This window comes from Eutrigla gurnardus, assembly GCF_963514095.1.
Source record: "Eutrigla gurnardus genome assembly, chromosome: 1".
NCBI lineage: Eukaryota > Metazoa > Chordata > Actinopteri > Perciformes > Triglidae > Eutrigla > Eutrigla gurnardus.
The window spans coordinates 22504206-22527437 of NC_139915.1; the positions used below are offsets into that span (position 1 = coordinate 22504206).

The 23232-nt window shown below is 40.8% G+C and overlaps 1 protein-coding gene across 1 annotated transcript in view; it reads left to right on the forward strand.

The window, feature by feature from the left end:
• Positions 1 to 23232, forward strand: part of mdga1 (MAM domain containing glycosylphosphatidylinositol anchor 1) — a 184151-nt gene that overhangs the window by 127401 nt on the left and 33518 nt on the right. Inside the window, 6 exon segments of the mRNA XM_084006809.1 lie at positions 4532 to 4798; positions 4979 to 5127; positions 20068 to 20248; positions 20357 to 20380; positions 22367 to 22519; positions 22612 to 22773. Coding sequence (XP_083862935.1) covers positions 4532 to 4798; positions 4979 to 5127; positions 20068 to 20248; positions 20357 to 20380; positions 22367 to 22519; positions 22612 to 22773 — 936 coding nt within the window.

Below are 23232 nucleotides of genomic sequence, written 5' to 3' on the forward strand. Positions count from 1 at the left end.
CATAAATCTGCTAATGAGGAAAAGAGAGGCTTTGGCCTGGATTAATCAAGCAACTTGGAGTAGGGAATGTGTCTTTTTTCGACCAAAGATCTCAGATTGACTTTTGGTGCTACTTTGGGGACTAATGCATGTTATCACATTTCTTGTGCAAAGTCAATCCATCTGGATAAATATATTCTAGACCCCCAGCTGATAATTCTCACATTCTAGAGCATGCTCACACACAGTGGCCAAAGTATTTGTGGTATTTGTTTCCAGTTAGATAAAACTACAAGAGAGGGCCCTGTTTATTGACATGGATACAGCAATTAAAAGTGCACACCGGCCTCTGAATGTGTTTTATTGAATTTTAAGAACAATCTTTGCTTTAAAGCAGAATCAACTATAGCTTTGTCTGAGCACTCTCTCTCCCCACTAGGACCGACTTCCCTCCGACTCTGACATAAATGATGAAAATACACCCAAATCAGTCTCCCCTCGTCTTTGTGAAGGATTTACAGGGCCTGCTAATGCAGGCAGGGCGGAAGGGCAGAACTCTGTGAGCTCTGCTGTCCACACTGGCCAAGTCTGATTAATGGAGCAGGTGGCCACCCTACCCTGGACAGAGAAAGAAACAGAGAGATGAGACGGATACATGAGCGGGGCCGAGAGTGTTTGAAGTGGTGATATGGATGGCGAGGCGCTCAGGAAAAAATGAACAGTTGGGAGGTTGGAAAGATGGAAAAGAGAAAATCAGATAGTGAAACATCTTAAAAGACAAGTCATAAGAGATATAGCAGAAATGTTCTCCTGCTCCACTCACATTTTATGTCACAGGTTTGTTTTGCCTCCTTCCATTTAGCGCTGTTGAGCCATGTTTTTTTATGGCAGATATAAATAAGACGATATGCAGATTCTTGTCACTGTTACCTCTTCCCAATCCCTCTTATCGCCTTCTTTCCTCTCTTTACTTGCCCACTTCTCCCTCCAGGAGAGGAGGCTGTTCTTCCTCATTGCCATTCTCATCATCATCAATCAGCTATCTGCTGGCCATGAGAGAGGACCTCTCTCCGTCTTGTCATTCCCTTCCTGCATCCTGCATTCTCTCATTCTCTCCCCACCGACTGTACTCAATCATCGGCCTCTCTCACTTTCACACCACACTTTCCCCATCATTTGTCTTCCTCATTGTCTTCCTCTCTAAGAGCTGTTTCTCTCTCCTCCCCCACTCCTCACTTCACCTCATCCCTCTCTCCGTCTCATGTAAATTGATTCTCTTTGTGTACTGTATGAGTACAAAAATGTTCGGCTCGGCCGGTGTTGCTTTCCATTCTGCATTCAATAAGATGGATAGCGATGTTATGTTTGTATGGATTATGGTCTTCTGACTAAGAGACATTGCAGTGTGGTGGTGCGAACCCCCAATCAGTAGCAGATGAATGCAGAGTCTTGAAATGTTGAGTTGGAAATTGAAGCCGTGACTTACTAAGGTCATGTGATGGGGATCATCGGAGCTACCGAGATCCACTGGGGATGAAATGATTTATAAACACAAACCAGCTCACAACACACCTACCTCCTCCCTCTATCCCTCCTCACCACGTCTATCACCATCACTTTCTTTTCTTTACCCTTGCCACCTTTTTCCAAAGTCAGATAGCGATCAGTATGCATATGTGCGTCTATAAGTAGGAACGTGGGTTGTGACTATACACTAATCAGTCCACAGGGTTGCAGAGTGGCCTTTGACCGCTCACCCCTTCCTAAGCTCTGTCACATGTTTCTGTTGTGTCTGTAGGATGTGAAGGCAACCGAGTGGCTCCACGAGGCCAACAACACAGAAACTGAGATGTCACTTTAGCGTACAGGTGCAAGCACCGAATGGTACACTGAGATTAGGGATGCAAATTATCGAGTTATTCATTAATCGATAGTTGTTTCATCTTATCGATCGATGATCGATTAATTGATAAGCGGAAGCTGAATTTCCCTCAGTATAGGTTCCATCTACTGCATACGTAACATCAAATGCTATCTTCCTTATGATATAAAGAAAAATGCAAATCATATTTTGAATAATTTCATTTTAATGCATCAATTTGGGGAATTTTGAGAACCAAAATATGACATATCGTTTCCTGACCAATTTCTTACAAACTGCTGGTTCTGATCCAAATGTTGACATACTAAATGGGGTTGAGGAGTTTAAGCATTCAAGAACTATGACTATGACTATGACTATTATTATTATTATTATTATTATTATTAATATAAGTGGGTGACTATTCCTCAGACTTCCTTGGTGTTTTGGTTTTGACTAAAACCCCGTTCACATACGTCTCCACTCGCCCATCTCTGAGCGACAGCTGTCAATGAATGTGAATGTGTTCTAGCGGAATGTGGCCAGGACAGACGATGCGATGTGGGTGGGGATGGAGAGAAAATCAGTTTAACTTTCTGCGATGCGAGTGAAGTGAGTACCAAGCCTGTACCAATCACAATGTAGAATAGAGATGATTGACAGTTGACGTCAACAGAGAGTTCCACAGAGAGTTGCCGCTTGAAACTAGCTGCTGGCGGCAGTGAGTTTTTTTTGCCAGCGAGTAGAATTCAGCGAGAAAGCGAGGGGTGACGTATGTGAACGGGCCTATACGCGCCGTCAAACTCGCCAGCTGAGGGGGGGTCGGTGTGGGGGACGCCTTGCCAAGGCGACGGGGGAAAACAGAACGTTGATGAGCCAAACCAGCTGCGAGGATTTCCCATTATAATAAGCGCTGCTGCCCTCCTGTTTAGGCCTATCATGACAGCCGCTAGTTAAGTCCATTTGCCTTGATAAAATAATTTTGGGCGAACATCGAGACTATGGCGGCCGAAATTAGACTACGGCGGTGCGCCATAGTCTCGTAAATGTGTGGGAAACACTGCTCCCGCTTCTCGTTTTGTCTTGTTGTTGTCGTCAGAGCCCTGCTTCGCTTGTGTTCGCGCATGTGCATCAAGTACGTCTGGCGTCAAGCGCACCCTCACGTGGACTGGCGGGGAATTACGGGTTCAAAACGCAATTAATTGCAATTAATTTATTTTAATCAAGTAATTTCTTATCGACAATTAATCGATAATCGATTAATTTGTTTGCATCCCTAACTGAGATTCCAAACACATCTTTTTTTTGTTTGACAGTCCATACCTGTAAATGTTGCAGAGAAATAATAATAGTAATAAAAGTGTCACTCAGCTTAAGATGTCAAAAGAATATTCCATATCTGCAGTGTTACCTGGGTAGTATGTTCTGGGTTATAGTCGTTGGGTATTTAATAACTTTAACTATTTAAAAATGTGGAAGCCATACAGTGCAGCTATTGTCTAAAGATGAATGGCAAGCTGATTAGATCATACAAATGTACAGTACAGTACATTTACTGTACAGTAAAATCATTTGAGACCAATGTGAAGTTTAAAAAATGAAAGAAAAAGAAGCAATAACACTATTTAAAACAAGAAATAAGGTAAGAAAGAACATTAAACTAATATGTCACTGGATCCCAGTGATCTGTTGATCTTATAATGCATTTCTGTGTTTTACATTCATTCCTCTTCAGATGGTTAAGTTTTTATTCTCTGCTCCTCCTCTTATCTCTCTATTTCTGTCTCTCCTCCTTACTGTAGCTCATCCGTGGGCCTGTCCGTCTAAATTACAGGCATAACACAGATTAGACTATAATTACACATCTGCGTCTGATAAACTTGATTCATAAGAGACTCCAGTCATGCTGCCTCACCTCTAGGGGCCCTAACACCCGAACTCATCACTGTTACTACAGCAATACCACCATTAGCATCTTGTCTATTATCTACATTATTAGCCGTGGGGAACTAGCCGGCTGGTGATTTGTGGCGGAGTCATCTGGCTGTCTTGTGTCCTGGCTGACCCCAGGGCATCGACGGCTAGTCAGTCATTAGCCGCAGAGCCCCCCTCCCCCATCGCTGCTGACAGGTTAATTACATCTGTTTAGGATAGGTTAGCAGCAGGGATGGGTCAGCGCCTCGTAGAATTGGCTCATCCCTTGTGGCGGTAATAATCGCTCTGCGTCAGATTATTTGTCAAAACTAATGTTTTCTGTTGCTGTGAAGAAAATGTGAGCTAAAAGATATTGCAGGGAAAATTAGAGATGGGCGACGATGATATATGCACACCATTGCAGTCAATTTGGCATTGTCCACATCTCTGAACTTAACTCACTTTATCTCCATCTCCTCCTTTATGATGGAAAGAGATCTTAAAATGGAAAACGATTAGGGATAATGGCTTTTTACATGGACACACCTCATCACTATGCTTAATCGCAAAGTAACTGTCCCAAATGTTTTTGCAGTGTGTATGAGCATGCAAGGAAAGGTGTAGTGATTTTGAAGTAGGAAACAGATTACGTGCTGGAGCCAGTTACAAATGACAGGATTTACTTCTGCACCTCGTATATGAATTGACGTGGCATCTTAAAAACTCAAATTAACAAATCTTTTAATTGGACTAAAAGTCAATCTGTCGTCTCCGCAGACCCTCCCATACTGGACCCGGTGTTCCAGGATACGCGTTCTCGCTACTATCAGATGGTGACCCTGAGGTGTACGGTCATGCGGTCCAACCCCCCACGCCTCATGGACATCCGCTGGTTCCGTAACGGCGACTTCATCGGCATGCCCATGCCGGACCTGAAGGAGACGCCAGAGTTGAAGTTTAAGTTGGAGCCCGCCAACAACGGCTCCTACGAGTGCCGAGTCAGCAACAGCGCGGGGACCTCGTCATGCACATTTAACGTCTCTGGTGAGTGAGCAGACGTGAGACGGCGCCTTGTCCTCTATTAGTGGAAAATATATCTGTCTGCTGTTCATCCATTTGTCTTATAGTCATGTTCAACTCTCTCTCCCTCTCTCTCTCTGTCCCTCTCTCTCTCTCTCTCTCTCTCTCTCTCTCTCTCTCTCTCTCTCTCCCTCCATCCCACAGCACAACCCTACAATGCTGAGTTCTACTTCGACACACCCAACCCAGTGAGAATACTAAAAGGGAACAACTATTCCTACAACCTTCAGTGGACGCAAAGAGATCCCGAGGCTACGGATCCGATCATAGGCTACTGGGTTAATGTCCGAAAGGTATCGTAACACTACACAAATACTTAAAAGTACACACTGCATGCCAGGCCTGTGAAGACACAGGTACAGGCATATTGCACACATGCACACTTACACACTTGCATGTACTGTACATGATCTGAACAGGCAGGTATGTGTGTATATAGTGATGGGTGAATGCAAAGTAAACACAGGGCTTAATAAGCTCAGGGAGTGCAGGCGTGTAGTCGATCAATGGAGACCTGCACTGAATTACAACAATGTCACAGCTACAGCTCCTCCTCTCCTCTCCTCCGTTTCAGGTTTTTTTTGTTTTTGTTTTTTCACCTGTTCTCACAGAAAACTAACACAGTTTCTTTAAATGAACCGTTATGATGCCATTCTACCCGGATTTAATGGAAAAGTTGTTGTTTCCAAGAGGACCGCTGTTCAAAGTCCACCTGCAGTGTGAACATTTCAAAATGCTTTTAATAAAACAAGGTGGATAGAAAAGAGACACAAAGCGCAGACGAAACTTTTTTTTCACCAAAGAAGTAAAGAAAAGAAAACTGGAGTATCTGTACTCTTTTCTTTTCTTTTTAATTAATATAATCACATTTTCACTTTGATTTATACATTTTGTTCATCCAATAAGCACAATATTAAAAGTAAGTCAGATTCTCAGATTTCTCAGCCATGAACACCTACGATCTTCAGTTTTTCAGACTAACCTCTCATAGTGTCTCCTCTCTTCTTGTTACCTGCTTTTCACAAGCAGCCTTCTCCTTCAGCTCTCACCACTTAGACCTCATCTTCCATGTTCCAGCAGCAACAGATATGAATATGAGCGGCTAAATTCCAAAAAGGGGTTGCATTTGTTTTGTACAGAATTAAGGTTATAATGCCTAACCATCATTTCAAACTTTCCATTTACAATTACTTTGCTCTCTCGCCACGATTCTAGCTTTTGAGCGCCAGACAAACAATCAAACTTGATTTTAGAATGAACAATTTCACCTCAACGCTTATATTTCCCTTAAAGGTGCAATATGAAGTTCCTGACTACAGTACACGCTCCAAACAAATAGGGGGCAGCATTTCACTTCTACTACTTGGTCCATATACTCAGGATTTACAAGTCAAAATAAAACCGCTATCTTATAATATTCACATATAATGTAGGTCTATGTTGTTCCACTAACTGGGGCTGTACAATCCTTGTGGCAGAAACTAGTAAACAATATTTTCTTTCCGTTCTCCAAATCATCAGAAGGACCTTCAGTTCAAATTTGCATACCAAATTGAATTCAGCGTCATAGTAACCCGGGGTCAGGCGGCTGAATTTAAGCCAACTACTTCCTGACAGTCCATCTCTGCCAGAGCTGTCGTGGGCGGGGACAAAATACTGGTCATTTTCTCATTTCTGATTTTTTTTTTTTTAATGCGTATTTATGTATACATGCATTATATGACACATAGCTATTCCATTGCAAATTCACACAGTGTCTCAAAACGTAGACACTAATAATATCAGAATAACAAATAATATGACAGATTTTGTTTTTTTTTATCCTCCAGAAACTAACAGGCTTTACTGCTTCCACCCAACCAAACCATCATATAAACCGTTTGGAGCACTCCGAGTGGACTCCTGAATGAAGTTGGACACTTCTGTCCACAATAGGAGAGCAACCTCAGGCCACCCACTTGCTTTGTTTCAAACATCTATTCATAGATTACTGGCCTTGAGTCAGAAGACAGGAAGGATAATAGTGAATTATACACAACTGGCTGGATGTGTGTGTGTGTGTGTGTGTGTGTGAGAGAGAGAGAGAGAGAGAGAGAGAGAGAAAGAGAGCGAGAAACATTGAAACAGAGAGAATGCAGGGTCTGCCAGCTTGCTTTTGTGCGGATGAATAGCTAATTCCCCTCCTACTTTAAGACTTGGCTGCTTACCTCATTAAGTAAGACTCTACCGGGACACACAAAATGAGCACTGGCCTTCCTAAGATCCACACTTGATTGCATGCCTCAGCTCTGCTCCACCTCTCTATGCTTCCTTCTCCTTCCGCTCTTTGCATTTCTTGCTCTCTTTGCCATCTCTCAGTCTTCCTTGCTTCCAGTTTCTCCTCTCTCTCTCTCTCTCTCTCTCTCTCTCTCTCTCTCTCTCTCTCTCTCTTTCCCTCTCCTCTTTCAGTTTTTCCAGCACTGAGGCATTGTGTTAAAAGTGCAGACTTAATGGCATTTAATGCCGGGTGAAGCACGGCAATTGAAATAGCGCTGATAAATAAGTCGCTGCAAGTTGTTACGCTGACAGTGTTAAAATAATGAATTGAATTAAGTGGCAGTTTAGGACTTCTTAGATGTTGTTAAACTTTAATTTAATTTCAAGGTTTTTACCTGCATATTTTTTATTGGTGCATTAAAGGGAGAGAGAGAAAAAAAGGAAAAGCAGTGGTTGAGAGTGAGCATGGATGTGAATAAAAGAGTGCAAAGAGAGAAAATAAGATGCAAATTAAAGAAAAACAGTGAATCTCACTGGTTTTCTCAAATATTAAATGGAGTGTAACAACATTCAAATGTAATACCTTCTCATCTATTTCTGCAACACTCTCTCCGGCTCAGCCTGTTAACGCCTCAACACTATTTTTTTAGCACATGCCAAATGATGTAGGGGGTCTCGGGGGAGACGTGCAGACACAAGGGGGAATTACAGAGGACTCAGATCAGTTCATGTAAAGCGTTGCTCTTCACTGTACTGTAGGTCTGAGCCTTTTACATTTGCTCAATGCATTCATCCTTTTGCTTTGTGTTGCTCTGTAAGTAGTTGTGTTTCTAATGGGATATTTATGGAGCTTTGTGCCTGTATGCACATATGAATGGCCTTAAATGCCATTGTACTCAGCTTTGTATATAATGTACATCCATTTCTGCATGTGTGAGATATTCTACATGACTTGCTCCATGAGTCATTGCCCAGGCTGTGAAATCCTCATTTACACTCCTTCATTTAGTTTCCTTCTCCCTGCAGGGGTTTTCCCTGTCTAGGAATTAAAAGTGTTGACAGGCCCTCCTTGTTTCATTAAGCTGTCCTTACACCCCTAGACCCCTGACTTTTTCAGGCCAAGGACCCCTTGACTGATAGTGACATTGTGGAGGGACCCCCTATAACATATCATATACAATTGTGTTGCTTATTAAACCGGGCCAATAATAATGTGCAGTGCAGCCTATAGTGCCATGTAGGCCTACAAAGTTACTTTGTAACGATGACAGATTCATATATTTATAGAACATATTGTAATTCTATATTGGCATTTCTATATCACAATTGCACATTAACAAAACAATTAACATGTGTATTTGCTAATTAGAAGTTGTATTAATGTTAAAATGTATTTTTGGACATATTTTAAATTTGGGATCATATCGTTTGGGGACCCCCTGCTGTAACTCTGTGACCCCCAGGGGTCCCAGACCCCCTGTTGAAGACCTCTGATATAGGCCAAAATGAGAAGTTTGCGTCTTCATAGTTGCTCCTTGTTAATTAAGGCAGTGTGTAAACATTTAGGAGGGTATCCTTTAAATTTTATGCACAATCAACATTTGCTCAATTTAGGAGAGTCACACTTAGATGGAATATATACGCAACCCTACAACATTCCCTAAATGAAGGTTGTGTATAGGGAAGATGGGACTTGAGTAACCTGTCCTCTGTAGAAAACGTGTTCGGATATTAAAGTGTACCAGTTAGTTTCAAAGTATCTGTTAAAACAACAAGCTTACAGCAGCTTGAAAATACAAAACTGTGCATTAGCCAATGAATATGACGCCTGATGATTTTATGAACAAAGCAGGGAAGGAAGTTATGAATTAAACCGCCACATTGTTTGTGCAGTCCCTGTTGTATCCCTCTAATATACCAACTGTATGAATGGTAGCTTGTATGGATGTGTTTGGGTTTAGCTCAGCCTCTGACTGAACTCAACAGAAACTCCAGTTCATGCTGTTATTTTCCGAACATCTCTAGATACATTTTCCTCTGTACAATTATGAAGCAGCATTATAAAGCCCTCAGATTAGCATCTACGAGTCCTTGAAATTTGGGCCTAATCGCCTAATGGTATGCAATCTCACCGCCTCCAATATTTGCCTTGTGTGCCGTCCGAACTCACTATGGCAAGCCGTTTTAACATTTAATCGAACCACACTACTATCTGTAATTATATTTTAGATATCCATAATAGCACATAGGAGAAATGGTAATTAAAGATATCCACAATACATTCTTACTAGTAAAAATGATATTTTAAGATATCTACAACTGTGATTGTACTAGTCAAAACTAAATTTAAGATATCTAAAAATCCTTAAAAAGTATAAGTGGCCGTTTTATCATTTAATAGCTAAACTGGATATGTATTGCAGATATCTGTAATTCAATTCTTCCTAGTCAAAAAGAACATTTCAGATATCCACAATGACATTCTTCCTATCCACAATTGTCATTTCAGATATCCACAATGGCATTCTTCCTAGGACAAATGACGTCACTTTTGCCATTCATGTGTATTGGGCTTTCAATTTCAGATATCCACAATTACATTCTGGATATCTAGAATGAACATTCTGGATATCTGCAATTGAATTCTTACTAGGAAAAACTCCCATTTCAGATATCTTCAATCGAATTGTTACTAGTCATAATTTAAAAATGTTTAAAATGGCGTCCTGTCTACCTGTCAACAGATATCAACAATACATTTGTGGATATCTGCAATTGTATTGTTCCTAGTCACAATTCTAATTGTAGATATCTGAAATTACATTTCTACTAGTCATAATACGAATTGTGGATATCCATAACGAGATTTCTACTAGTCACAATGTATTTTTGGATATTCAAAATTACATTCTGGATATCTGGAATAGTTTTTCATTTTGGATATCTGAAATGAAAATTATGACTAGTAACAATTGGATTGAAGATATCTGAAATGGGAGTTTCTCCTAGTAAGAATTAAATTGCAGATATCCAGAATGTAATTGTGGATATCTGAAATTGAAAGCCCAATACACATGAATGGCAAAAGTGACGGAATTTGTCCTAGGAACAATGCCATTGTGGATATCTGAAATGACAATTGTAGATAGGAAGAATGTCATTGTGGATATCTGAAATGTTCTTTATGACTAGGAAGAATTGAATTACAGATATCTGCAATACATATTCAGTCTAGCTATTAAATGTTCAAACGGCTTGCCATACTCACAGGTAGGAGTTTGTTAAAGGACCCCTACAAAATGTGTTAACCAACGTATTGTATGCCCAAATTGTAACCTTGGGGAAGTAGAAGAATAGCTTAAACTGCATATTGTAGTATTTTTCACGTATATGAATCTGATGCTTACAATATGAATAGGTTATGTGTGTTTTTAGAACATGTTACAGTATAGTGCCTTAGAAATGATGATACAACATACACCTTACTCACACACAGCTTGTACCATATAGCCAAATATTCACATTCTGTACACATATACTGCAGAGACACTAAGATCAGTGTATATATGTAGATATATGTATGTATATATATTAGGCCTGTCAATCAATTTAACATTATAATCGGATTAATCACAAGGTAATGTTGCTAATGCCAGTGCTAACTGCTACATTCACAGCCGTAACGGGGTCTGAGCTCTCTGTTGCTAATGTCACTGCTAACTGCTACATTCACAGCTGTAACAGGGTCTGAGCTGTCTGTTGCTAATGTCAGTGCTAACTGCTACATTCACAGCTGTAACAGGGTCTGAGCTCTTTGTTGCTAATGCCAGTGCAAACTGCTACATTCACAGCTGTAACAGGGTCTGAGCTCTCTGTTGCTAATGTCAGTGCTAACTGCTACATTCACAGCTGTAATGCCGTCGCTCTCTGCTGCTAATATAAGGCTAACTGCATCACAGCTGCTCTCTGTAAGTGCGCTGGAGCTGCTGACCATCACGCTCTCTCTCCACCGGACACTCGCTAACGTTACGTCATTCATTGATAGTTCCATCTTTTTTCTTTTTTTTTTGCGTTAATGCGTTAAAAAAATTTGTGTATAAACTCAAATAAATTAACTGACGTGCGTTAACGTGCTAATTTTTACAGCCCTAATGCAATGCATTCTGGTGGCGTTGCGGCGAATGTCGAGAGACGGCGCGCGAGTTGGCCGCTCCTCATTTGCCTAAAGTTGAAGTCGAATCTACTTTATGCTAATCAGAGGCGCCGGGCTCGACTCGCCGCCTCGGGAACGCTCGCGAACGCTCGCGAACGCTCGCAAAAAGTTGTTGTTTAAAGGAGAGCGCCTGTCAATCATCCTCTAGTGGCAGCCCACCAAGCGTGCAATACTGGGAAGCGGCGCGTCCACACGCGTTTAAAATCGATTTGTGAACGGCAAATTCACTTTCAAAAGACTGCCAGATGGTTCAGTCGATAAGACCAAAGTCATCTGCGCGTACTGTGGGTATGAAATGAGCTACCATAGAAGCACGTCCAGTCTGAGATATCACTTGCAAGCCAATGCACTTATATCCTAACTGTACTTATCTCCTGTTACACTATCTCCTGTGACATGTTCACTTTAATTGTTTGTGATATATTCTTATAACCCTGTTTTGATCCCATGTTTTGGTAAGGGGATATTTGAAGTGTTAAATAAACATTTTCATAAATCGAGTATATTTGCCCTTATGTTGTTAAAAGTTTTAAGAATATGAAAAAAATACATTAAGGTACATTTAGAAGAAGAAAAAAAAATGTGCCAAAAAATGCGATTAATTTGCGATTAATCGCGAGTTAACTATGGACAAAATGCGATTAATCGCGATTAAAAAAATCAATCTTTTGACAGCCCTAATATATATATATATACAGTATATATATATTAGAGGTGTAACGATTGTCAGTCCTATAGATTCTACTAAATCGATCTGCTAAAATAAATAAATAGAATGAATCGTTTTGGCTTCAGCAATAATCGAAATAAATGCATTTAATCGGATAAATCGTGATTCTTACGATTTAATGTTTTAATATGTTTAAGACACTCTCTTCCCTGCCAGCATGTAGTCTATTGAAAATGTTAAAAATAACAATGTTTAATTACATTTTTATATTTAGCATAAAATATTATGCAGGACTACTTTTTTCTAGAATAAATATGTTATTTTTCACCTTTCAGAAGAATACAGATAGTCTCACTTGCATTATTGCATGTTTATTTAATGGATATAGAATTTTGGTTACAAGTTACTGAATCGAATCGTGGTTTACAGAATCGAATCGAATCGTTACAACAACAAAAACTCGTCCTTGAATCGAATCGCCAACTACTGTATCGTTAATCGAATCGAAGTGAAGCCAAAGATTCACACCCCTAATATATATATATATATATATATATATATATATATATACACACACACATTGTGGGTCGGCGTAATCACCTTTCCTTTCGTATAGGAAGGGCATAGGAAATTTCCTTTGCATTTAGAGAATTCGAATGGCTCTTATCATGGCGGCCACTTGTTTACTTCCGGGCCACTTCTTCAGTTAGGAACCTTCCTAAGCAAAATAGACTATTCGAACGCAGCCCCTTTCTCCTCCCATCATTCAACCTTTCCACCTCATCTCTATACTGAAATGAGTCCGCTGGCAGCTATGGGGTGGTGCATTGTGTATATCTGTGACGTGACGTGGCGTGGCAAGCAGCTGACCTGGTTTCAGAGCTTAACTACACCCAGGTGTTTTTATTCTCCTCTGACACACAGTCACACAAACACACATGGGCAAACACACATCCCTATTATCATATATATGAGAAATTAAGAATATTCATGATGAATTGAAGTTGTACATTAAATCAAATCTATGAATAATTGATGTACGTAACCAAGCCTGATATGCAAATATGTTGTCTCACCTTGTTTTACTCATTCTTTGTTTTGTTGTCTCCTTCTTGACAGTCTGATGGAGACACAGCTGAAAACACTGTCTGGCACACAGGCGCGCACACACACACACACACACACACACACACGTCAAGACAGGTATATAGACTTCCATCAGTCTCTCAACAGACCACCTCTCTGCCTCTCTAATTATGTCAGTCTCCCATTCCGGTCACTTTTGAATGTCTCCTTCTGTTGGTCTTTCTCTACAGGCTGTATATCTTCTCCGCCCCCTTTCCCTGTCACTTAGGCAAACACACACCCACACACACACACACACACACAGACACATGCAAACACACACATTGTGCCCACTGATCTTGTGAGGGAAGCAGACAGAGACAGATGCAGGGAGAGGCAATCTTCAGTCTTCTACCTGCAGTGCGAGCAGCCACACTTCAGCACATCATTGATCCAGTGTGTGTTTTCAGGCCCACAAAGGGCATGGACGTGTGTGTGTGTGTGTGTGTGTGTGTGTGTGTGCTTTTAGTTCACTTCATTCATCATGTAATTCCCACACACTGTAACCAGGACCCAAAAACAAGTGTGTGTGTGCATATTTTGGTGTGAACACCAACTCTGTCCACTCATGAAGAAACACATTCTACTAACTTCCAAAGCACCGACTCCTCAGCATTATGAACTTGTCCCTCCCTGCTAACGCACACTTGATGAATATTGCATGAGCATAGCTTTTCTCTCCTGCGATCTTTCACATAATTATGCATATGCTCTACGAGCAGTGTGTAAATGTTTATATGGATGAATGTGAGCGTGAATGTGTGTTAAAAGGGCACAATGCATTTTATTAAGTAGCTACTACCATAAAAAATATGATACGCTATATGATAATGTATGAGTTTATGTCAACAATGAAAAAGAAAGTGCTGAATGATGCGGCGTCAATGAAAGAGGCGCTCAGAACTAGTATTGTAACTAGGTTTTTTAAAACTGTTATGGACATATTTTAGGCAATAGGTTTATGTTTAAAGATTGAAAAAAAGACATGTATTAAGAAACAATATTTGAAATTACTGAAAGGCATCAATTTCTAATGTCCTTTTTTGATATTTCTATTCAATACTTTTCTCATGTGCCACAAAAATGTAATTTTTTTAATGTAAATATCTATATGTGGGTGCTTTTCCAAGAAAATATTGTTATAACAAAAATGGAATATAATAATAATCTTCCACCATTTGTTGTATGAATTTTCAGATTTTGTGTGGGCTCCAAAAAATGGAAGGAATGCCTGCATTTTACTCATTACTTGATTTATTTTGTCCCAAAAATCAATCGCAGACACAGTTACAGCTAATAGTTACCTGTAAACACATTTGTTTAAAAGCTCCGTTGGTACACGTGTACACACTAACACTGTTGGGATTATGAACAAGTATAAACTTACTCTTTAAAAACTTCAACAAGACACATGGCTGTTTGAGAAATCGAAATCTGTGACCTTTCCTTGATGTGATGGTCTCTTAAACCAAAAGGTCGCCTTCGCTGACTTGACAGTATCCTGTTACACAACATCACACTACTTAGTTCTGAATTTCAAGTTAGCTGATGCCGCTAAACAGTATGATAATTCAGTGGGATTCGTAGATTAACCAAACATTTTCAAATCACTTCAACTACAGTACAAGCAAACAGCCTTGCGTGAGGTAATAATGCATATCATAATGCAATAGCTTGTGCCCACAGCAGCATTATAAAAGAAGAGTTTGCAGAGGAATGGAAGATGTTATTTGTTTGGAGGAAATGTGGTTTATGTTTGGATTGGTTGGTTGGTGAGTTGGTGAGTTTGGATCATCTTGCCTGCGTTGATTTGTACAGGTTGTTGTGCAAGACGGGAGAAGGGTGTTCCGAGACTGGCAAGAGAGGTTGAAAAGTTAAAGAACTGGGCCCGGTTTCCCGATAACGTCCACTCTTAGCGGGCTACGAAGACTCCTACGTTATGACTTACCAAAGTTGTTTACCTCTATAGTCGTGGTTCCCGAACGGTCTCTAAGAAACACTCCTTACGTCGTACGTACACGGCGCTGTCCAGAAAGAAAGTGCTGAAATCGATTGCTCAGAGTTCGATTTTCCATTTCATGGGCAGGTGCATGACAGCACTATATTATAAAATGTAGGCTATTGCAGTGTTTGCGAATAAAACATTGCTAGAAATCCTTCTAGGCCTAAACATTTATTTAACCATGGTCGAACACCATGTACTGATTTAAAAAAAGATATAATAAATATAAAAACAGCGGAGGAGATTGAGCCAATTATAGCCTTAATTACATGCGTATTTGTTGCCGTTGTAGTCGAAAGTTATGCAATATAGCCGCGTCGGTCTATATATCCATCGGATTGAAGTTGATCCTTATGAAATTATGTATTCCAACGGCTCCGAGGATGGCGACGTCTTTGGTTCAGCACAAGGATACGTTGTATCGCTGCCACAGTTTTGCCACCATTCACAACCGTCACCAGCGTCCATTTATTAAATTTTTTTATTGTTTGACGATGTGCCAATTTCCCAAATTGCTTGCAGGATTGTGCATGCCTTGACTTTGACACTGTAATATACCTAGGCTACTTTTGAGGTTGAGGTAAAGCTTAGCCTTGTGATGAAATGCATGCGTATTTTATTTTTATTTTCTTCATGAATGACTTAAAACCACTGGTGAAACACAACACTGGCAATGTGCAGTTCCATGCGCAGCAGGGATTTCTGGATTACTGTACAGTGGCGGCGACTAGCGTCAGGAGCTGAAACATCACTACGGTAGAGCTAAGAAGGCTCTAAGAGTGCTCCAGACCACTCTTACCAACGTGTGACGTACGAAAGAGATTCGTAGCAAAGAACGTTTCGGGGAAAAACACGCGAAATGTTAAGTAGGAACTCTAAGTAGGGGTTACAAATGACGTAGCGTTAAGAAGGCTTTAAGAAGGCTTCGGGAAACCGGGCCCTGAAAAATAGCAACGGCCAGACGGGCATTGATGGGGCAAAAGAAGATTTAACAGCTATTAGTGGCGTAGGGCCTGTTAAGGAAGGGAGGATCTGATTTAAAATATGTTGCTCAGAACAAATTTACAGGGATCAGAGTTATACCAAATTATTTGCAGCCTGGGCAGAAGTCCCCGCGGTCTTGTTAGCAGAAATGATCAGCTCGGTCGAGCCGAGTTTAAATTTGTGGTGGTGAGTAGATATCCAATGGGAATGGCACACCTCAACTTGAGTGTCAAAAGGGAGAAGGGGAAGCAGATGTCACCATGGTGATGTCAGACCATACAGAACTACTGTATATAGCAATAATAAAAGAAAGTTATGGGTTTCATCGGTGCCTCTAGGACTAACTAAATTGTAACTCTTTGGAAGGGCTGAGCCAAGTAGAATGCACATGTAACCCCTTTTTCCTTAGTGTTTAAAATCTACACTGAGGTCACACCCAATAAGAATAAAACAGGTCCTAGGTTCTCAGCTAAAGATGGTGAATTCGCTGTGGTTCTTCTCTACCGAATTAAACAAGGGACTTTATCACTTGAGTGAGAAACAAAAGAAGGTGTCATGTAACTAGCGTGGTGCCTCCACTGAAAACTCACTATGCTATGCCGTAGCATAAAATTATGTAAGCCCTCAGAAATCAAGTAAATCCAGTTTATTCTGAAAGAATGTTAACGAACAATATGTAAAGGTAAGACACAAACATTTATTTGCTGTAAACCTTTTTTTACCTTTGGAATGATACCTGGAGAATGCTTCAGACATGGATAAATATGTAGAAACCAACAAACAACAACATTTCCTGTACGTATGTTCACAGTTCACATAGAAATAGAAAAGAAATTATAATGCTACCACCCAAAAAACTAACCCAAGCCACAGTTCACACAGTCTGCTTTAAAACAGTCCCGTCTCTCGGTTCCGTTCCAATGTCAAGTACTCACGCAACCTCCCGTCGCAGATGCAATATGGCGTTAGCCAGCCAGGCCGTAGAGCGATGTCCAGACAGCTCCGCGACGACTCCCGCAGCCCGGGCTACCAGCAACACATCCTCGTTCTCTGCTGTACCTCGTCCGCCGTCCGCTCCGTCCTCACGACCCGCACGAAAGTCGTTCCTCGTGTCGTTCCTCGCGTCCGTGTTGTGAAGCAGGCTAGCTCTCTGCCACCGAGCTAACTCACCACAGCGCTAATGTCGGAGCTAGTGACGGAGACCACGCTATCACGGCTCGAGAAAAGAAAAAAACCTGTCACCGTCGTGTAAACTAAAACACAATCGATGGAGATATGTGAAAAGAGTCCTCTGACCGATAAAGTCTCTCCAGGCAGTGCACACATTGACTTCTTTCTCTGCCGAGGAAAAAAAACACAGCTGCTCGTCTCTGTCCCGGAGAACTTCTAGAGACTTCCTCCCGCGGAAATAAACAATAGTTTTTCCTAAAACAGGAAAACTAAACCTTAATCAGTTTAAACAATATAATATATGAATTACAGAATTAATACATGAACAGTATTAATTTAAACAGGGGATTCTGGGAAATGAAGTCCTACTCCACTCCGTGTTCGAAAAACAGTATAAAGCATAGGCTGCATGTTTTTACCATCACTTATATTATAAAACAGTAAAATAAAAATGAATGTTTTTTAGACGTTTACCAGACGCACACAAGTACACACACACATACATATACACACACACACTTCTGCTGCATGCATTACCTGATAATGGCATGCTGTGGGTGTACTAAGGTGTTATGGTGGAGTGGCTGACCTAATGCATTAGATTGAGCTCACTGTCAGGTCTTTAAGTAGCTGGGATCAGAGGCAGATACACAGCTAATGGATCCCTCTCTCCGTGGGTGGAATAACACAGCAATAGCTTTATACACTTCTATTAAAAGTGGTGTTAACAGGAGAAAAAAAGCCACCCCTAATGTAAAGGTGCAGAACATTTCTCACTGGATGAGCTTCAGATTATACTGGAGCACCAACTAGTGTTCATGACTTCAGACAACAACAAACCACAGTGGACATGAACCCAGAAGCTGATGAGACCGCTTTGGTTAGCCCCATGGATGGGAAATTTTGTTATAAAAAACGAACGGATTTAAGCATCGATAAGAGCATGGTGCAAGCTATGCAACAAAGAATTTGCATATCACCGCAGCACATCGAGCCTCAAGTATCACCTTAATGCAAAACATATAGCAGCTAGCGTGGATGCTAGCGTGGTAGCTAGCGTCAGAGGGTTAACCCTCGCCAACAGAGAGATGTTTTCCAATAGTCAGGGTTTCCAATGTTCTGAATGTACTTGAAAGTATTGTGTTTTACTTAAAAAAAAAAGTGTTATTTTACAGTTAGTGTACAGAAGGTCTACCTACCTATAGGCTACCTGAATTTCTGAAATGTACTATATTTCTAAATATGCTATTGCTACACTTAATGGCAAAAATTGCACTGGTCTGTTGGACTTGGTTGAACAAAAATAAACAATATGTTGTTGCTTAAGCTTATGTATTCAGTCATTATTCAATGGTATACTAAAAATCCATGTGAAAAAAATTACTTCTCACTGTTCTCAGGTCAAATATTTATATTACAAAGCCTCTAATTAATTAGATTTTTTTCCCCGGCCCTAATATATATATATATATATATATATATTGGAGGTGCTACTTTTGGTTATTTTGGCGTTGGCTACGGCCCATAGCCTGTGTTAAAGACCCAACTAAACTCTTGTAGCCTTTTTTTGAGTGCTACAATATATATATATATGTTTTCTATATATATATATATATATATATTTTTTTTTTTTTATATAAATATGGTTTTCTCTGCCATTGCAGCGTGTTTTTGCACTGCTTAAAAACAATGTGGAGAGCTGAGGCATGGGATGGCACAATGCAGGGGGGTGAGATCAAGGGTGCTGTAATTTATCAATATGTCAACTTTCTGCAAAAAACAGTACTTGGCGATAAGAGCAAGTCATCTACCATTCTCTTAGAATGTCTGGGGGAAAATTGGTTTGCTAATGCGCAATGTTACACAGTTTTCTGAATCTGCTCTTTTGATTTACAGAATATGATATAAAAGGGTAAATATTGCCGGAAGAATCAGGGCCAATGTGCACATAGCAGTAACATCGCTGCATCCCAGGGTTTCATGGAAAATCACTCCAGGCTTTTTTCATGTTTCTATGACAACGATATCTTGACAATATATCACCATGCTAAACACCATTGTATGATAGACTAGTATCGCCCCTTTGCCTTTATTATGTATTTGGGCAACTATCTATTTTTTTTTCTTTCCCATGAGCACCGGAGGATGCTTGCTTCATACTTTTTATGGATGAGCTGGTCACTGCTGAAACTGACAGCTCTAACAGAAGAGCAAGGAGGCTGATCCATCAGCGACAACAGATAAAAGCACAACACTCACCAGGAACATTCAGCGTCCACTTGGACAATCTGCTCCAATGGGCCTTCTGTCTTTGTTATGATTGTGTCTGTGGACAGACTTGGCCGAAACAAGCTTCTATATTCTAGAGTGACGTCACCAACACGTTTCCAAAACTTTTTGAAACTTGAAGCGCTCAGAGCTCGTGCACAATAATGGCGTAGCGCTGTTTTTTTGTGTGTTTTTATCATTTCATACACTCCTCTTTGTGAACAATTGAAAAAAGATGCTTGCGCTTAGAAAAGGGCACCTTGTGGGGCATTATCTATTGTAATAATACAATTCCAAAAGAATGTATTAAGTCAAAATTATAAATTAAGTCAAAGTGTAAACCATGGTGAAGAAAGGAGAAAATGCCTGGCAGTATTACAACACCACAGTTATTCTCCTACTTTTTCTGCTTCAGTCAGTGGTTATCACCTTTTTAGTATGCTGTTTGTATTTGACTCCCTCACTGCATATTTGTGAGTACATTTTAACATGTATCATGTCTTCATGATGGCTGCTTGTGTGTGTGTTCACCTGTACAAATGTAGAACAAGCAGAGCGTGCTGTCAAAGCAGATCAACCTGAAGGGTAAGGAGCCAGAGAAGGGTGTGCTCATATCCCACGTGATCTCAGACCTGAGAATCCCTCTGTCCTACGAGGTGCGACTGGCCCCCGTCACCACCTACAGCACCGGGGACTACGTCAGTCGCATTATACAGTACTCAGAACGTGAGTCTCATTTGAAACCATTCAAGCATCTTTTCTTTCTCATTGTAGAAAACATGCATAAGTGTATTGCGCATATCTGATCGTGTATCAACGTAATTTTTCTTACAGCCTACACCTATCCAAGGCATTCAGGTGAGATTCCTCTCTTAATTACCATCATCTGCTCTTCAACATTTGTATTTCACAGTGTTGTGACGTGATTGATGACAGGGTGGTGGACGTAGTAAGGCATGTTACATTTTGATGCAAGCTAATTTAGCTTGTACGCCGCAGTTTGTCAAGGTAAAGTTTGTCACGACCCCAGCCTCGGCTTTGATTAAATCTTGTTGGACGAGAGAGGGGTACGGTGGGTTCAGGGAAACCAACTGATGGCTGGGAGCACTTTCTTATCATTTAAAATGGCGTGGACACGAATGGAGGATAGGAGATGGGGTTAATCCAATGTGATTGGTTATAAGGTTTAAGGGCAAAATACTTGAAACTCGCTCAACGAAACTGTATTAAAACTATGTTACGTATCACCTTAAATATCTGTCACCTTTTTCTCTCTTAACGCCTGCTCGCTCCCTCCCCCATCCATGCTCTCCTCGCTCTTACTCAGTCAATTGCATCTTGTCTATTTTATTCATTAAGAGACACGCTGCATTTTTCTGGCAGGAGTGGCAGTTGGCTCTGCCAGGGTGAGGCAATTAAAACAACAGCAGATTGGAACAGACTGCGAGAACAACAGTGCAAATTGAAAGGAGCGCATGTAGTGGAGCAGGGTGTGAATAGTAATAGATTAGCTCCGTGAAACAAAGAGGCACACACACAAGCCGTCCTTGTGGGCAGTGTGAGCCCCGTGCATCTGCAGCGGGCTGTGCGAGTGTCCGGAATCTGTCATCTTGGAATTTTTTTCCAATTGGCTGTTGTTTTACTCGCTTGCCTCAATTTCCCTTTGTTTTGTGAGCCTCTGATAATGGCAGAGCCATCCAGAAAGGCTAATGAAGGGGACGACACCATGGAGAGAAGCCCGTCTGTCTAGCTTAATAAGACATGTCAGCAACGGGTATAATGACAATTCTCTCCAATTGAGCTTTCTCTAATTTTATTGTTTTCCTTCCCCGACGTATGTGGCAATATCAAAACAACAAGATGTCTCCCTATGGATGGGAAAAGATTGATTGTCATGTGAGACTGCAAGACTGCATCCAAATATAGCTCTGTTGTGATGCAAATTACAAATGTTTTAAAAATTATCAATAGCTAGTTAGGACAGTCAGATGGGAAAAAAGTAGATCTGTCTAAATATATTGCATGCACATGCAGGACACCTTGCTCTACAACTGTCGGTCTCAGGACTCATATTCTGCAGAGATTCATTCAACTGATGCATTGACATTCTCAGACTTGATGTTACGCTTGCTGCATTCCTCACAAATGCTTCTTGAAAAGAGATACAACAGCCAAGATTCTTTATACCCATGAATGTAAGCCCCCACGTTCCCCATTTATTGAAGTTGTAAGCCTCTTCTTTAATCCATATTTAGTGCCTTTTTTTCTTTTTATTGGCAGTAGTAGCGGATTTGATATAAAGACTAAAAACAAGGTATTTTGTAAATCCAGGTTTCAGCAGGTCAACAGCTCTTCCCTTGATAGTTTTGCTCCACTGTGTTTTTTTCTGTTCTCCAGAATATCTCCAGGCTACGTGCCTTGTTTTGTCAGAAATCCTGTGAAACCTTTTGTTTAAGGTGTTTTTAAATGTTTGTTTTTTTTCATTTGACACAGCCTGACCTCATCATAGTTCCCTTTAAACCTTCTCCACGTGGGTGTCATGCAGAATATGCACAATTTGTGAAATCCACTTTTAGTTTCACATTATACACCATGCCTCCTACGTATCACTATCTCAGTAAGAGCCTGGCTGTCTGATCCTTACATTTGAAGTGCATATTGCCAAGGTTGTTATACAGCTATATTGTCTCCATTAATTACAGTGTAAGCGTGGGTAAATGGAAAAAATAAATGTAAATTATGCCACCTGTAGTTTACAATGTAACCTGCCTGACATCAGACATTTAAGCTAAAATATTTCTTCTCTTGTTTCCTTCTCCATACATACCTACACACACATCCCAGATCATGTGTGTGGTTTTGAGGATGACAGGATCTGTGGTTTTTCTCAAGACCGGAGTGATGTCTTTGACTGGACGAGACAGAATCACCTTACACAGAATCCCAAGCGATCCGCCAACACGGGCCCTGAGACGGACCGCAGTGGGACCAAGGAAGGTAACTAAGGAATCGCCTTATGTGCAGGTTCAGTTCTGTGTATAGTAGTTGTCTACAGTATTTTGCATAGAATGTTGTCTGGTTGGTTTCAGGGTACTACATGTACATTGAAGCATCACGGCCGCGTGTACAGGGGGACAAGGCCCGTCTGCTTTCTCCACTTTTCAATGTGAGTTCAGTCAGGGGCCCGAAGGGCTCCGGCAGAGTACCACACTGCGTCTCTTTCTACTACCACATGAAGGGCAAACATATCGGTGAGTACTACTGCAGAATAATGCTCATAAACACACACACATACACATTGCTTTCTCCCACATGAAAGCATCCATAGAGCCAAAATGACAGCCTTTCATATACTGTAGAGAGCATGCTGGCATTCGGGATTCTCACTCTGACTCTGTGCTTGACCCTCGTTTGTAGTGCTTGTCAGACACAATGCTTGTGTGTGTGTGTGTGTGTGTGTGTGTGTGTGTGTGTGTGTGTGTGTGTGTGTGTGTGTGTGTGTGTGTGTGTGTGTGTGTGTGTGTGAGAGAAAGAGAGAGACTGTTAGCAAAGTTCTGTTTGTATGTTTCTGCCTGTTCCTCGGTGTGTGTTTGGAGGTGGCTGAAGGGGGCAGTGGGTGTGTGATTTATGGCAGTGGCAAGACACAATCAGTCATTTGAGGTAGCTGTTCATCATAATATGCTCTGTCACACAGCTAGAATGCATGCATC